The 16,997-nt window shown below is 48.5% G+C and overlaps 1 protein-coding gene across 2 annotated transcripts; it reads left to right on the top strand.

Annotated features, from left to right (window-relative positions):
- The first annotated feature begins 609 nt into the window (after positions 1-609).
- LOC142917888 (hydroxylysine kinase-like) lies at positions 610-14,483 on the top strand. Of its 2 annotated transcripts, XM_076062231.1 has the most exons (8): positions 610-666; positions 973-1,119; positions 1,580-1,704; positions 5,979-6,306; positions 9,308-9,408; positions 10,819-10,999; positions 12,149-12,464; positions 13,139-14,483. In XM_076062231.1, exons 4-8 carry the CDS (start codon positions 5,982-5,984, stop codon positions 13,311-13,313), a joined length of 1,098 nt encoding a protein of 365 aa, XP_075918346.1. In that variant the 5' UTR covers positions 610-666; positions 973-1,119; positions 1,580-1,704; positions 5,979-5,981; the 3' UTR covers positions 13,314-14,483. The 2 variants fall into 2 exon arrangements, with proteins under 2 accessions (XP_075918346.1, XP_075918345.1); XM_076062230.1 differs by having other exon boundaries at positions 612-1,119.
- Positions 14,484-16,997: the final 2,514 nt, after the last annotated feature.

Genomic DNA, 16,997 nt, shown 5'->3' with positions numbered 1-16,997 from the left:
CGCTTGGCTCCCCGCTGTGCCGCTGGTGGCTCGGCTTCCTGGGCGCTCTCAGACGCTGCTGCTGCTGCACCACCAACACCACCGCCGCTGGCTGTGGTGTTGGTGGTGGTGGGGGTGGTGTTGGTGGTGGGGGTGGTGGTGGTGTTGGTGGTGGTGGTGTTGTCGGTGGTGGTGGAGGTGGTGGTGTTGGTGGTGGTGGTTGGTGGTGGTGGGGGTAGTGGTGGTGTTGGTGGTGGTGGCGTTGGTGGGGGTGGTGGCCGTAGTGTTGGTGGTGGTGGGGGTGGTGTTGGTGGTGGTGGCGGTGGTGGTGGTGGTGGTGGTGTTGGTGGTGGTGTTGGTGGTGGTGGGGGTGGTGTTGGTGGTGGTGGTTGCGGTGGTGGCGGTGGTGGTGGTGGCGTTGGTGGGGGTGGTGGCCGTGGTGTTGGTGGTGGTGGTGTTGGTGGGGGTGGTGTTGGTGGTGGTGGTGTTGGTGGTGGTGGTTGCGGTGGTGGCGGTGGTGGTGGTGGTGGCGTTGGTGGGGGTGGTGGCCGTGGTGTTGGTGGTGGTGCTGGTGGTGTTGGTGGTGGTTGCGAGTAACCCGAGAAGTGGGCGGTGGGGGTGGTGAAGGCGGCTGGGACGCTGCGCTCACTCCTCACGCTGCTCACTGACCGTGAGGACGACGACCAGGTGAGACCACGCACAAGGATATGTGTCTGTGTGTGTGTAGGTCGACTCAGCCTCAAATGAGTACCTGGAGCGATGTGTAAACATCGCCGCTAGGGAGACAAAGGCGGCCGGGCATGGTGCTGGCCACCCACCCCCTCGTGTGCCGTGCTGGCCTTTAAAGGCGCTCGCTAACAGCACTTGCCCCTACAGTCTGTTAAGGCTATACGGGGTATCTTTGTCTGTGCGCGGCACGGGCTAGAGAAGAGATGGAGTGATGTGGTACAGGAGGACGTGGAGCTGAGTGGACTTGCCGATGACTGGTACCAGCGGTGTCAAGATCGGCCTCTGTGGAGGAGGCTCGTGAAGGACGCTGCTACTGGGCAGTTGGAGGCAGTCACCCTCCAACAACAACGGAGGGCGGAGGAGCGACGCTCACAACAACGAGCGGAACGCCGGGTGGCTAAAGCACAGCAGGTTGGCACAGGAGGGGGCACAGGTGGTGCATCAGCCAGTCATCTCAGTCAGTCGACCCGTGGCACCTGGGTCTGTCCCTTGACCTGCCAGCGGGCGTTCGTATTATGAAATAAAAGGCATAATTTTTGTATGTAAATATCTTATCTATAAACGTCTCCGCGCGCGTGCGCTTGCGAGGGATTTGCCTCTCGAACCGTGGGGTTGACATCGAAAAAAATGTGCCAGCCAGCACGCCCTAAGCCCCACGGTGGGAATAGGCTCTTCCTTTTTCATGTCCGTCACCTTTAAATTAGTCACAGCGATTTCGTGGGATTTCGCTATATGAATTTATTTACTGCGCGACATTGACCGTACCAACTCACGCCAATTGCTTGGGGGGGGGAAGGGGGCGGTGGACCGCGCCAAGTGTTGTGCGTTCAGTGGAGCTCACACCGGACATTTTATTTCACGTGTTTAACAGAACACCCGGCAGCCGCCTCCCCCCAGGAGGGACCCCGGCGGATCCCAGGACACCCAACAGCCCCCTCCTGCTACGGGGCAAGGGATATTGCGACTGCCCCTACTGGACTATGTCAGCCCTTACAGGTAAGTTGTACACAGACCGTCGCTACACATAGCCCATACACGCCCCTCCCTACACTATTATCAAACAAATAAGTTGCCAAATATTACAATGATAATGTTCGTGCGCAGATAATAACTCGGGTTCATTGTTTACTATTCCCAAACAAATAAGTTGTCTGATATTACAATAATAATAATGTTTGTGTGCAGATAATAACTCGGGTTCATTGTTTACTATTATGAAACAAAGAAGGTGGCAGATATTACAATCACTTTCTTTGTGTGCAGAAAAATACTTTTTAAATTCTTAGGTTGCTACATGTTTCCTTTTTGAGCTGTGTTTTTATGACGCTGAGACCGTGCACTGCCAGTCTGTGATGTGGCTTGTTGCCTGCTGATTAATTCACGCCAGTGCACCGCCGCTATTATACACACTGCTAATTTAGCTTTTGCCCATTATGAGTGTATGCCAGTCTATAATCTGTTGCCTGCTTCTTTACCTCACTCAGTGTACTGCCAGCCTTTCATGTCGACTGTATCCTGCTTTTTCAGCTGCTGCCCATATTGCCAGCTTTTTATGTCGACTGTAGCTATGCTTATGTCATTGAGTCGACGTACTGCCACTCTATAATCTAGACTGTAGCCTGCTTCTCAACTTACCTGTGCATACTGATGCTCATTCATGTACACTTATTTCAGCTGATTTCTTCTATGCATTTCTACTATTTCGATTGCTCACGTCACACTATTTGCTGATACGTAGTACTGCGATGCTCATAGCTGTGCCATCATCGGGGATTGCTGTGCACGTCGATGTGTGTGTGTGATTTGATGTGGGGAGCGATAGTGTAGCGGTTAGCGCACTGCGCTATGAACCTGGCGACCTGGGTTCGATTCCCGCTCCCAGCCAACACCAGTGACGATTATCTGAACCGGTCCCGGGCCTCCCCTAGGTCGACTCAGCCTCTAAATGAGTACCTGGTGCGGTGTGTAAACATCGGCACTAGGGAGACAAAGGCGGTCGGGCGTGGTGCTGGCCACTCACCCCCTGGTGTACCGTTCCGGCCTTCATAGGTGCTCGCTAACAGCACTTGCCCCTACAGTCTGTTAAGGCTATATGGGGGATCTTTGTTTGTGATTTGATGTGTGTGTTTGAGTCCATACGTGTGTGCGTGTAGGACCATGCGTGTGTCTGTCTTTTTCTAACGGACAACCCCCGATGTGTGTGTGTGTAGGTCGATGTGTGTGTGTGTGTGTCAGTCCAAGGGTGCGTGTCAGTCCATGTGTGTGTATCAGTCGATGTGTGTGTGTGTAGGTCGATGTGTGTGTGTGTGTCAGTCCAAGGGTGCGTGTCAGTCCATGTGTGTGCATCAGTCGCTGTGTGTGTGTGTAGGTCGATGTGTTTGTGTGTGTGTGTCAGTCCAAGGTTGCGTGTCAGTCCATGTGTGTGTATCAGTCGCTGTGTGTATGTGTAGGTCGATGTGTTTGTGTGTGTGTCAGTCCAAGGGTGCGTGTCAGTCCATGTGTGCGTGTCAGTCGCTGTGTGTGTGTTAGTCGATGTGTTTGTGTGTGTGTTAGTCAATGTGTGTGCATGGCTCCATGTCAGTGTGTAAGTCAATGTGCGTTTGTGTGTCTATGTGTGTCAGTCGATGTGTGTGTGTACGTCCATGTGTATGTGTGTCAGTCCATGTCTCTATGTTAGTCCACATGTGTGTGTGTAAGTCCATACATGTGTGTGTGTGTAAGTCCATGTGTGTGAGTTGATATGTGTGTGTAACTCCATGTGTGTGTATCTAAAGTAGAGTCCATATGTGTGTGGGGCAATGTGTGTGTCAGTCTATTTATGTGTGTGCGAGTCTATGTGTGTGTGTGTAAGTCAATGTGTGTGCGTGGGTCCATGTGTGTGTATATATACGTCCGTGTGTGTGTGTCTTACTCGATATGTGTGTGTGTGTAATGACGTGTTTTTACATCAATATGTGTGTGAGTTCACCTTTGTCTGTGTGTGAATCGATGTGTGTGTGAGTCGCTGTATGTGTGTAACTCCATGTGGGTGTATCTAAAGTGGATGTCTATGTGTGTGTAAGTTCATATGTGTGTGTGTGTAAGTCGATGTCTGTCTGTGTGAGTCTATATGTGTATGTGTGTGCGCGTGTAAGTCGATGTGTTTCTACGTGTGTGGGTCGATGTCTGTGTGTAAGTTGATGTGTGAGTCTATCTTTTTCGCCCGGGCAACGCCGGGTACTTACCGCTAGTAAAATAATAAAATATAAAACAATACAATTGTAGTTTTATAAAACAATACAATTTTATTGTTTTATAAAATTGTATTCTATGCTAATTCCTTTGTCAAAGGGTACCTCTGCGGATGTGTATACTTTAACTTAGCTATTTCAATGAGCCATTTCAATGCTAAATTATATGCTAATTCCTTTGTCAAGGGGTGCCTCTGTGGATGTGTATACTTTAACTTAGCTATTTCAATGAGCCATTTCAATGCTAAATTCTATGCTAATTCCTTTGTCAAGGGGTACCTCTGCGGATGTGTATACTTTAACTTAGCTATTTCAATGAGCCATTTCAATGCTAAATTATATGCTAATTCCTTTGTCAAGGCGCTTTGTGTTTTTCTTCTCACACAGCTTAAAGGTCGTGATCTGAGCGTGGCTTCTCACACTCCAGCGCTGTCCTCCAGACAGTCTCGTCCCTTCACCTGATGAAGGCCGCTTGTGTTGTGGCCGAAACGTCGTGATTTTTTGTTATTTTATTTTCACCTACGTGACTTTACCCAATAGAACCAAAGAGTATATTTTATACTTTTTGCATTGTTTACAGTCTGGAAGCTACCCACATGGCAAATTTCAAGTTTGTTGCATGTCGGGAAGTATGCTAAACATTTCGAACAGACACACATATTCACAAATTTTGCTTTTATATATACAGACGAAGGGGTGGGTGACAGCACCACGCCCGGCCGCCTTTGTGTCCCCAGTGGCGATGTTCACACACCACAGCAATTACTCGTTTGAGGCTGAGTCGATCTAGGGGAGGCCCAGGAGCGGTTGAAATAATCGTCACCGGTGGTGGCCGTGAGCGGGAATTGAACTCGGGTTGCCGGGTTCGTAGCGCAGTGCGCTAACCACTACACTACAATGCGTTAAGCTTCCACATGCGTGGGTCACGTGACAGATTTGACGTCACAGCTCACTTGCCGTGCAAAAAAAATGCATTATTGAGCTCCCCCCCTCCTCCCCCCAGAAAAAAACACAAAAGTGTATTTTAATATTTTTTGCGTGGTGTACAGTCTGGAAAGTACCCACATGGCAAATTTCAAGTTTGTTGCATGTCGGGAAGTACGCTAAACATTTTGAATAGACACACATAATCACAACTTTGCCTTTTACATATGTATGGAGATAATTTCGGCCAGGGCTGCTCTGTGTCAGCGACTCTGAAAAATCTGCTGACACCCGGCACACCACGTCCAGTGTGTACCTTTCGCTATCGCCGTGGCTACCGGGGCTGTGCTGCCCACTCCACTCCGCACCAGCGACCCGGAAAATATTCAGTGACAGATTAAGCCCTGATTATTATTCACACAATTACACATCCAGTGGAATTTGAACACGTGATTTCGTGCTTACGGGACAAGGTGTTTACTCGGTGGGCCATAGCTGCAGCTCCCCAATGCTGCATAAACCCACGGTTCTTGTTATAATTCCAGTTACAGTAATGCTACTTTATCAGGCACTGGCTGTATTTCCACTGAAATACACAAGGATAATTCTCTGTTATTACGAATCTTATATCTGACATGTTTAAGTGGTGCTTTTCTGTTCGGTGAAATGTGTTGCTATTAAATGTGATGCGAGCAAAGAGACTTGTTTATTGATCGCTGATCGATCGATTGACTTCATGGCCGAGCGGTAGCGCGTTGCAGATGTTTGTGGTACGAGCCCCACGACCACCCCGGTTAACGCTGTGGGTGTATGAACTGTAAATATTGCGGACTGTCTGCTTCACAGTCGGATGCTAAAGATCTCGGAGATGTAATTTAAATCAGTAGTATGCCACGTGTGTCGGCACAATTCTGTAAATGCGACAACTACTGTGGGCTGTCCGTGAAGCGTAGCGCCTCCAGGGTGTAGCCTCGTGTGTACGCTGAGCTTGTTTCGCACCGTACGTAGCCAACCGTGCTCATCGGAGGCGCCTTGCGCTGCACGAATGGAGCGGACGCCAACGTGCACTTGCAAAACCCAAAAGCTTTTTGATTGCCCTCGTTTTGTCCGTTGAAGACGATGCAAGCCGCGCTGCAGGACGATGGCCGCGAGCACGAGAAGCCGTGCCTCAGCGAGTCCCGCGCGGCGGAGCTGGTGGAGCGCCTCTACGGGGTGAGCGTGGCGGGGGTGAGCCCGCTGGCGAGCTACGTCGACCAGAACTACCGTGTGCTGGCGCGCGACGGTCGCCAGTTCGTGCTCAAGGTCACCAACACGCGGGACAGCCAGCGGCCGCAGCTGCTCGAGGTGCAGATGGCCATGATGAGTTTCCTGCGGGAGAGGGGCTTCCCCATGCAGGAGGTGGTGGACAACGTCAGCGGGAAGATCATGTCGCTCGAGAACATCGGTGAGCTGCGCCCGCGTGGGTCCCGGGAGCAGAGACATTGGAGAAGAGATGTACGTAATACTAAATCTTGTTCTACTTGATGTGCGTCTCCATCTCCCTTTGTCTCCCCCTACATGCTAAGGCCTCGGCACAGAGACCCTATCTCTCTGTGCTCCGTACGTTGTGTCTCTCTTTGTGTCTCTGTGTGAACTCCCTTCTACTTAGGTGTCTGTATATATATCTGCGGTTCTGTGTTTCCTCTCTCTTAAATTTAGCTCTTCTATGCCTGATGATGATTGCTTGCGTTGCAATCGAAACGTCGTATGCTATTATGTAATTTTATTATTATTATTTCTTATTTCTACGTGAATTTACCGAAAAAACCAAAGAGTCATTCCTGCAGTCACGAAAGTGACAAATCAAGTTTAATAGATGTACAGTGCAGTACAATTGATTTTGCTGCAACTGAACTCTGGCCCCCACAACATAGCACCACGCAGCAGCCTGTGATGCCTGTTTAATGCACGATTGTAACCCATAGAAGCCCTAATCCAGGCTCAACCTGCTTAGCTTTCAGATCTTATGATAGGGCACATTCCAGGTGATTTAGTCATAGGCTGATAGTAATCATACGAACACAGCATTGGTTTATACTTGCAAAGACAACGATCAATATCCGAGCATGAGGCGGTGGTATAATACTGGGTCTCACTCCACTGACGATAAGTGATGTAAAAGGATCGTACTTTTTAGTTTTTGTGAGGTTGGTGGATGTAACGCACTGCTTGTTGGTACTGGCCCAAGGTCCACATTGTGATATTTTGTAAATTCTTCATATATATATATAAAAAAAAACAATGTTTGGTGTGTGGGATGAAACTGGAATGACTGCTCACAGCAAAGCCACACGGACGAGACGATAACATCTGTGGTGAGAGATCAGAAGCACACTTGCTGTTTTCTCATCTACTGACCTGCAGGTTGGTAGATATAATGTTTGTACAGTTCACCGACGCCGCCATTCGCCAACTGCACAGTGTGTTCCACCTCCCCACACCTCCGATGAGCACGGTTGGCTACGTACGTATGGTGCGAAAGAATTTCAACATACTTACGAAACCTAAATCGTAATTTTTGTTTCTGCTTATCTTCCCACGAGACCCTGAGAAGCAAACGTCAAACTCTTTGCATCGAGTTCCAGATTTGCTGACAAGGGGAACACGTCAAACCAAAACCATGTATTACATGAACAAGCATAGACGGGAAAGATATGTCACAAGTGATATATTGTAGAGATATGAGAGATTTATTCATGATAAAGGTTTTTGGGTGAGATCACGTTATTTATAAATGTGTCATAACCCTCCACCACCCGACACAGCCAAACAGTAAAAAATGTGTCACGTTGACAACACATAAAAGAGTTCACTACTTTAGCCCACCGGTGTGATGAAGAGTGAATCCACAACATTTACAATATTTGAATACGACGTTTCGCTGGTAATTACATCCAGCATCATCGGGCAATTCGCCAGAATGGTGAAGCCCTCACTTGCTCCCGGTCTTAAATAGAGCAGCAGGGTGATGTCATCATTTAACTCATTCAGAGAGAGATTTAATCAGAAATATGATATTTATATGGAAGAGATAGGAGAAAGATCTATCCGCAAGAGGAGAGATTTAGAGAAATGCAAACATGTCGATACAGAGCTTATCTCTCCCCCACACCCACTCCGGCCTCCTGCATCGCATCACTTCTATTAATATTATTATTGTAATCATCATCGTTACACTTGTTTTCACAGCAGAGCCTCACTGAGTATCGGGAGGGTCTTGTCAAACTTTTCAGTTGGGGGGAGGGCGCGGGGGCGACGGTTGTCGTGTGTAATTTCAAGTGAGTATTGCTGACTGAGACATGTACTTAATTAGTTCTTGTAAGGCGTGGCGGGATAGTTGTCCTGTAGACCAGAATGAATTAATTTTGGTGGTTCGGGCTTGGCCCACGGGCTGTTGTTGGGACAACACTGGGCTGCTAAACATTTGTAAAGCAAAGTGCTTCATAGCTCATCGGATTCCTCCAGTAAAAGTACATATTCTGATTATAATGCCTGGGCTAGCAGCGCTCCTTTAAACCCAGGCTCGGGGTTCATCGCGTGAGCTGACATCGCCGCCCAACGCCGTGTTTGGAATGCGAAGATCACGGAATGCCGCTGACCCTTATATTTACGTGATGGAACGAGCGATAAAAGTCGCCTCCTGATGCAGATGGGGCCCCCATTCACCCTGCTCCTAAGTAATTTGCTCAAGCTGAACCCAGGGAATTCAGCTAGACTCGTGGTGCTGACGTATCCATTCTGGCCCGAACCTGGGCGAATTGCCCCCGGTTCCGGCCAGCGTGCGCTAAGGCGTTAGGGTTGCGTGCCACGTTGCAACTTTGGCGGATGCCTTACGCATGGGTGTGGTGAGGTATTATTCCTCTCAAATGCTTTATTTAGCTACAGCGGTTTAGACAACAAGGCCATATAGGAATGCGAATTTCGGAATGCATTCTTGTTATTAATTTCTGCGTTAATAGTATCGTGAAAGAAAGTCATGAGGAAAAAATCACTCCAATTTACTATTGTTGGGGGGGGGGAACAGAAATACTCGATTCAAGTTGCTTGAGAGATTGGCGTTTTAAAGACTACACGAATTTTATGTGCGTTATATATGGGACTTAGCACGTTCATTATTGTTATTAACCATTTAATGCTGAGCAGCAAATTGTCGCTTAATTTCCTAAAAAAAGAATAGTAGCCTTGGCTATCAGTTGAGCAATTCATCAGAGACCCTGTGTAGTATAGCACGTGGGTAATGAACACAGGGCGCAAAGTGGTGAGTTGACACTTTGGCCAGACCTTGGAGGTTCCGATATCAGCTTCCAAACAGCTTTTTATGTTCCAGCAAAAGGAAGCGACGGTGAGATTTCACTAACCGTGGTGACCTCTTGACCTCGGTGGCGACTCCTGCTGTGAATTCTCAGACTGCGGCGAAGGAGAGAAGGAGTTCAACGTGCGGCTGCTCACGTACCTGCCCGGCGTGCCGCTGTCCAGGGTGCTGGCAGATGGCAGCCTGTACTACCAGGTGGGCAAGCTGGCAGCGAGCATCCACCAAGCCCTGCAGCAGTTACGAGCGCACGAGCGCCTCTTGACAGGTGACGTGAGACTGCAGGGATTCATATTCTTGTTGCTTTCGGTAAAGTCACCACGTAGAAGGGAAACAATAAAATAATAAAAAATATAAAACAATAACATTCTCACGACGTTTCGACTGCAACACAAGCAATCGTCATGAGGTGTGAAAACCACAACAAGGAAATTAAAAAAAAAAAATTCTTGTTGTGGTTTTCACACCTGATGATGATTGCTTGTGTTGCAGTCGAAACGTCGTGAAATTCTATTGTTTTATATTTTTATTATTTTATTGTTTCCCTTCTACGTGACTTTACCGAAAGAAACAAGAATATGAGAATATTCGCCAAAGTAAAGAGGCAAAAAAGAAATAACTCGCAAATTACTTCATTGGGAAATGCGGAGCGATAGTTTCCCCAACCCCTTACTGCGACAATCTTAAAAAAAAAGTCTTGAGTCTCGGCGAGCCTTTTCTCTCGGTAAGCAAGTGTAATGTGACGTAACGAGCCCACTCGCTCAGAACGTACGCAGCTGTTCATAATTAGCAATGTGAGAGTCCTTCCAAGTGATCGAATGGCTGGTTTTCAAGCAACGTATTTTTGTTTCCCCCCCCCCCAAATTTTATTCCAAGCGTCGGGGTGGAGCGGTGGCGCAGTTGTGCGCACACTGCGCTACGAACCCGGCCACCTGAGTTTTATTTCCGGCCACGCCTAACATTCGTGGCAAGTGATATCTGAACCAGTCCTGCCCACCCCCCCTTGTCCTCTATCCTTCACCAACCTACACTGACCAGTTTGGCGAAGTATGGTCAAACACCCTACATGACCAACACTGAATACGGCAGTGCCTTGATAAGGGCTGTATGAGTTGTGCTAATTGGTGCCATGTCATGAGATGGAAAAAAACATCTCATTCTGTGCATCACCTCTGGTTATAGAATGGCCCGCAGAAGGTGATCTCACAAAACTACTTCTCAGATCCATTCAAGTGTCCTGTTACTCACAAATACCAATCAAACATTTGCCAGCCGCACGCAGGACTTGGGCAAGGATTCATACTCTTTGGTTTTTTCGGTAAAGTCACGTAGGTAAAACTATAAAATGATAGAATTTTTAAAAATGTAGTTGTTTTTTCATTTATTCTTTTATTTTATAGTTTTACCTACGTGACTTTACCGGAAAAAAAAAACAAAGAGAAAATAATAAGTCAAGGAGAACATATTTTTTGAAACGAAGACTATCCTTTGCTAGCTTGACGTTTTGCTGCCTTTAACTTACATGTGTACTCAACTGGCCAATGCGATGTTAATCTCGTATTGCATTTTTTGTCATCTTACCGCCTTCGTTTTTAAACATCTGCATAGTTTGAGCACCCGTTCCTGCACTCCCTGCAACGAGACGATTTCATCTGGAACCTGTCAAACACCCACCTGCTCGAGCCCTACCTCTTCACTCTGGACGGCGACCCCAACCAGGGTCTGGTCAGGGAGGTCATCGCCAAGTTCCGCGAGGAGATCCAACCCAACCTGCACAAGTTTACCAGATGTACGCTCGCCTCGCAGCTTCACCCGGGACGTAGCTCCATGCCTCAGGGGGCGAGGGGCGCTTCAGGCCACCGACGAGGCCTTGAAGCCACGACGGGTGCCGCGTACGTGTGTACGTTGAACTTCTTTCGCACCGTACATAGCCAACCGTGCTAATCGGAGGTGCGGGGGAAGGACAACAAACTAAACACAAAAAATCAGTTCAAAAATAAATTAGTGTTCAATCTAGGTTTAAAAGTGCATAGCTCCAGTGCCTTCCTAATATCGGAAAGAAGAGCTTTTCAGACGGCCGCAGAAGTGCATCTGAAAGCGCGCGATGCGGTGACCGTCTTTGTTTGTTCGATGGTTAGCCAAAAGCCGCTGCGAGGATCACCCGAATTCGCGTGATGGTTTATGCTGCTTGACGAGATCAGCAAGGTATTGTGATTCATTTGTGGCAAGCATTTTCTTTGCAATGTGCTTTACGTGATTACTTTTACCCAGCATACACAGATGCATTACAAGGCATGCATGTAATGGGGGACACTCGCACAGACACTGATCACAGGTGAAATCAAATGACAGGGTTATTACATTCAGACGCTACTGTATATAAATCATAATTGTAATTTCTACCAAATCATTTTTCAATGGATGCTAAATTGTGTTCAACAGTTTTTGTTACACATATCCTCATAATAATAATGTACAGCCCTTTGTCAATGCACTATCTGTACGAAGGCATTCCCAGGCTGTGTAGGGTCATGGGGGTTGTTTTGCCTCCTTCACCATGCTGGTCGGTGAGGAGGTAGGTAGGATCCCAGGACTGGTTCAGATATCAGTGATGTTCTCCATGGCCGGGAATCAAGGGCTCGTGATGCGGTGTGCATACCACTACACACCGCTCCATATCTTGCCCCCGTGCAGGGTTGTACGACGCTGGTGGGTTATTGTAATTCTGTGCCTTTGAAGGCAGGAGAAGAAGTCGGTGATTCACTGAGACTCTGCGGGGGCCGTTCTTAGACTCGCACACGCGGCTTGCGCAACACCAATCGTGCGGCCGGAATAAAAACGGCACGGGCACGAACGATGACGACGGCGACGAGGGGAGGACGGTCAACAATAAAAGACAACGGACGAAATCAAATTCGACGTTTCCCCCTCGCCGCAGGCATAATCCACGGTGACTTCAATGACGACAACATCCTGGTGCAGGAGGTGGCCGCGGGAAGCGAGCAGCAGCAGCAGCAGCAGCAGGGGCCCAAGTCGGCGGAGGGAGCGCCGCGGCACCGCGTCTCCGGCATTGTGGACCTCAACTCGATGATGTTCGGCTACCACGTGTACGACCTGGCCATGGCCATCATGTACATGATGGTGGAGAGCGGAGAGGCGATGGAAGCCGGGGGTCACGTCCTGGCCGGCTACGAGAGCGTGCAGGCCCTCACCGAGGACGAGAGGAGGGCCGTTTACTTCCTGGTGGCGTGCAGGTGAGAGCGGAGGTGGGGAGGGGGGCCGGGGCAGGTCGGGTCGGGTCTGCCCGGATCGCCGTTGGCCGCATCGGGAAACGTTGGCTTCAAAAACCTGTGGCGGTTGCGTAACGAGAATTAATCCAGGTCTGGCGAGAATCCGATAAACTCGATGATTGTGCGGCAAAAAAAAACACGTGCTTTATTATTTATTTAAAGCTCTTCATCAGACCAATGATGAATGAACGTCTTGCCAATGCCATGTCGATCGTCGCGGTGGTTGACCATACTTCACCATGCTGGTTAATGTGTATTGGTGAACGGGGGGGATCAGTAACAGTTTAGACATAATAATGCTGATTACCATGATGTTGCTAACAGCACTTCTACGGATGCTGCTGATGGTGATGATGATTATAGAAAAGACACTCATAGCAATGTTGTTTACGATCATGTTGCTGATCACGCTGCTGCTGCTGCTGCTGGAGACGAGGAAGATGAAGACGGCGACTTTCCTTCTGCTGGCACTTCTGCTGCTGACCACGAGACTTGATCCAACTATGGCTGCGATTCCTGGACGCTAAAATCCCAGCCGATCAACAAGTCGGCAGCAAAAACCCTCTTGAATAACAAACGATATTAACCGTCACGACAGCAACGGCGACAACAACAACATGGTCTACTTTTCCCCGCAGGTTCTGCCAGTCGCTGGTCATGGCCCGCTACACGATCCTGCGATACCCGCAGAACGCCGACTACCTGCTGATAACGGCGCGCACCGGCTGGGTGAAGCTACGCGAGCTCTGGACCAGGGGCCTGGAGGACATGCAGAGGCTGTGGTCCGATGTTGCGGCACGGTACAGAAACTAGAACCGCGGTGGAGATCAAGACGGACGGCGAGGAGAGAGAAGGGGGAGTTTGGGGTGGGGGGGGGCCCACCGTGAGACACGTCCTCCCACTCGCCCCACCGGTACCTCCCGAGGCTTCGCAAGGAACCGGTTTCAACTTGAACGTGGCGCCGTTGGTTTTGGACACGTGCGATCTTTGAATACGGAATCTGAAAAATGTGAATTGCTCATGCCAGGCACTTAATGCATAGGGGAGGTTTTTCGTGGCTTCAGGTTAGGAACGTATTGTTGCTGCATCCAGCGCTGTTGACAAAACGGCGTTCACATGCGCATCCGTGGGTGATAATAATAAAATAGTACTGTCAGAATATTTGTTTCCCGTTCATTTACTCAGGAAATCCTGACTGTTTCTGAGATTTTGTATTCATGAAGTTCCAGCGTTCAGATGTTCGACCAATTCCTTTGTAGCTTGTTTGGCTCGTGAGAGGAAACCGGAGTAACTCGGAGATTACCTGTGCATACGAAAGGTGGTGGGGGGGGGGGGTAACACTCGACAACTGCATAGATGTTTTATATTTTTATTATTTTATTGTTTCCCTGCTACGTGACTTTACCGAAAGAACCAAGAATATAAAAAGCGTTACCGTACACCGACATCTGTTGGCCAACTTGCAGCGCAAGGCCTAAAACGTCTGCTTTTCCCAGACAGTCTTCAAATTAAGCACTCAACCCAGGCTCTTCCCCGGTTGAGCTTCAAAGATCTGACGAGATTTGGTGCATTCTGGGTTAATTTTGTTATTTTGTGAGTTGCAGTTGCATTCAGATATTTTTTTAATCTAAACTACAGTTGACCTTAGAACCCTCAGACATGGGCGTGGGGAGTCCTGGCCTCGTGAAAGATCAGTCGACTTTCTTGCGTTGCCATGACCTTCCACTCGGCGGACTTTGGGAACGGTAGTGGGGTGGGGGTGGTGGGTGTTTGATGATTTTGCTGTAAAGGTTTCCTCTACAAAAGTGGGACACTCCTGGGTTTTGCCACCAAGTACTAAGTCATGTTTTGCAGAGGGGTCAAATACTTATTTCCCCCATTAAAATGCAAATCAATTTATGAAATTTTTGACATGCGTTTTTCTGGATTTTTGTTGTTGTTATTCTGTCTCTCACTGTTCAAATAAACCTACCATGAAAATTATAGACTGATCATTTCTTTGTCAGTGGGCAAACGTACAAAATCAGCAGGGGATCAAATACTTTTTTCCCTCACTGTAAGTTCGATTACAGGGAATGACTATAACATGAATTGAAAGCGATATCTGGACCCCTTCAAACAAACCGCATTGACCAGTGTGGTGCAGTATGGTCAAGTAACCCATTTAATATGGGGAAAGGCATCATCCAGCAGTGGATTGATCTGAGGCTGTGAAAATTGGCTAAGCCTCGAACGCAGATGCACCACGTATACACTGCCGCCTCCTGTCTTATGCCATTACCGACGAGAATGTTGCCCTCTCATACTAAATTAAAACTTTTTTATTTTACCAGGGCCCACTGAGCTGTAAAGCTCTTTTTTTTAGAAGCGACCTGGCCACAAATGATAGCTCAACGAAGTGGCTTATCGTGTGAAAATTTCTAGCAGCCAAATACTCCAAACACATGCTTCTGAATTGGGAGGGAAAAACCGGAGGACTCGGAGAAAAAGCCACACGATCAAGGGGAGAACATCCAAATATACAGCAGCAGGCATCAGTCGAGATCGAACCAACGACCTCCTGTATACCAGGCGAGGTAGTTAACATCTGGCCACTGTGCTTGCAGCCCATCTTACCCGAGTGAATGTGAGCTTGCATTCTGTGCTCTGGTAACCCGTAATTGTACACAAGCGAGAGTGAGAAAGTACACCGTCAGTTTTTCAGGTCGCCCTATCCGATGAGAGCGATCAAACACAATGTGCGATTCTCAGAGACAGCAATAATATAATCCCATTCCTCTAGAATTACTGTCAGCTGTGCCCCTATGATAGGAAAGGTTATGCCACTCTTCAGAGGTATGGGGTGCTCTCCTTTCCTTCTCACCTCATCTATGCCAACCGTGTCACGATGTATTTATTTCAATTGTGCCTCTCGTTCGCCAGTCTGATTCTTCAGCTTGTGTACGTCTTGTATCGAGTAGGTGGTGTGGCCAACACCACGCCAAAGGGGTCGTCCATAAATGACGTCACGCACCTGGGGGGGGGGGGGGGTCAGACATTTGTGACGATGCGTGACGAGGGGGGGGGGGGTGAGAAATGTGACGTCACATCAAAATGCGCAACTTTAAATAAATATAGACAACACGCTCCACTTAATTAAATAGACTTGTTAATAAATGTTTTCTCCTACAACATCAGAGTGCAGCGGCACAATAAATACGCACTACAATGACAATAGTTTAAAGCGATTTGAAGCATGTTTTATCTTTTTTTTTGGGGGGGGGTCAGACATTTGTGACAATGACGAGGGGGGGTCAAAAATCGTCCAAAATCGCGTGACGTCATTTATGGACGGCCCCAAAGCCGCTTTTGTCGCCCCAATGCTGACGTAATCCACAGCACACCAGGTACTCATTTAAGTCTGAGCCGACATAATTGAGGCCCAGGAAGTCACCGTTGTGACCACATACACACGCACGAACATTCGCCAATGCGTCATCATCGCCACTCCGATCATTTAGCGGCCGACGACAACGACAACGACGACGATGTCTGGGGCCACTCTACCCGATGCAAGGATTCTGCCGACGGCTAAAGGCTCCTCCTCCCGTGCGCCTCTGGCGATGCCCCCCGAACAGCGCTGTGCCGAGATGGCTGCGTCAACGGCGGGCGCTGCGCGGCTCCCTGGCGTGTGCACCTGCAGGGACGGCTACTCGGGGCTTCGTTGCCACAAGCGTACGGCCACCATCTGCTGCTGCTGCTGCCGCCTCTCAAATCCCCGCCGTCAACTCTTCGTAGAGAGAGATTGGGGGGGGGGGGGGTATCCGATCGGGATTTCCTTGGCATTTTTCCATCCAGTCCTCTGCATTCTCAAACTGAAGTTTGTGGGCCAGTCTTCCACGGTCCATTCGCATCTCCCATTAGTCGCCATTGAAGTGTAAATTGGACCGTATCGCTGCATTGTATTGCAGGCTGCTGATTTTGTGGGAAGTGAAAAGTGGGCCGCAGAAAGGTGTATCTACTGGCTTTACGAAACACCTGTTGTAGCCTATAGTTACCTGTGTACTAGAGGACATCGAAAGAACGGGTCAACTCCTTGGTAGGTCGGTAAGCTGTACAATGTGGTTATTTATATAAGCATCGTGTCTATCTGTTGATTTGAGAGCTGGAATCGAGACATTCTTCCATATAAGCTGGTATGCTTGATTTGTCACATCGTGTTCCCTGAGATATCACAAAGTGGCATCAAATGACTGCATCTAACAGAGAAATCCATGTTTAGAAGTCTGTCTCCTTCCTGTTTTATTTCCTCGTAATGATGAATATTTCAAATTTTCAGATTCAGGTTAATGTATCAAGATGCGTTAAAATTGTGGGGAAGATATGTGACCGTTAGTCATTATACCCTGGTCAATGCAGGTTGGTGAGGAAACTCACCCGACGTGGATAACCACACACCACTTGCACTCAGATGACCCCAACCACTCGGGACTCAAGCAGGTACACGGATAGCACCGG

Source organism: Petromyzon marinus, unplaced genomic scaffold, assembly GCF_048934315.1.
Source record: "Petromyzon marinus isolate PM22_M1 ecotype Great Lakes invasive population unplaced genomic scaffold, UKy_Petmar_22M1.pri1.0 PM_G_Scaffold_54, whole genome shotgun sequence".
NCBI lineage: Eukaryota > Metazoa > Chordata > Hyperoartia > Petromyzontiformes > Petromyzontidae > Petromyzon > Petromyzon marinus.
This window is presented reverse-complemented; position numbering and strand designations above follow the sequence as displayed.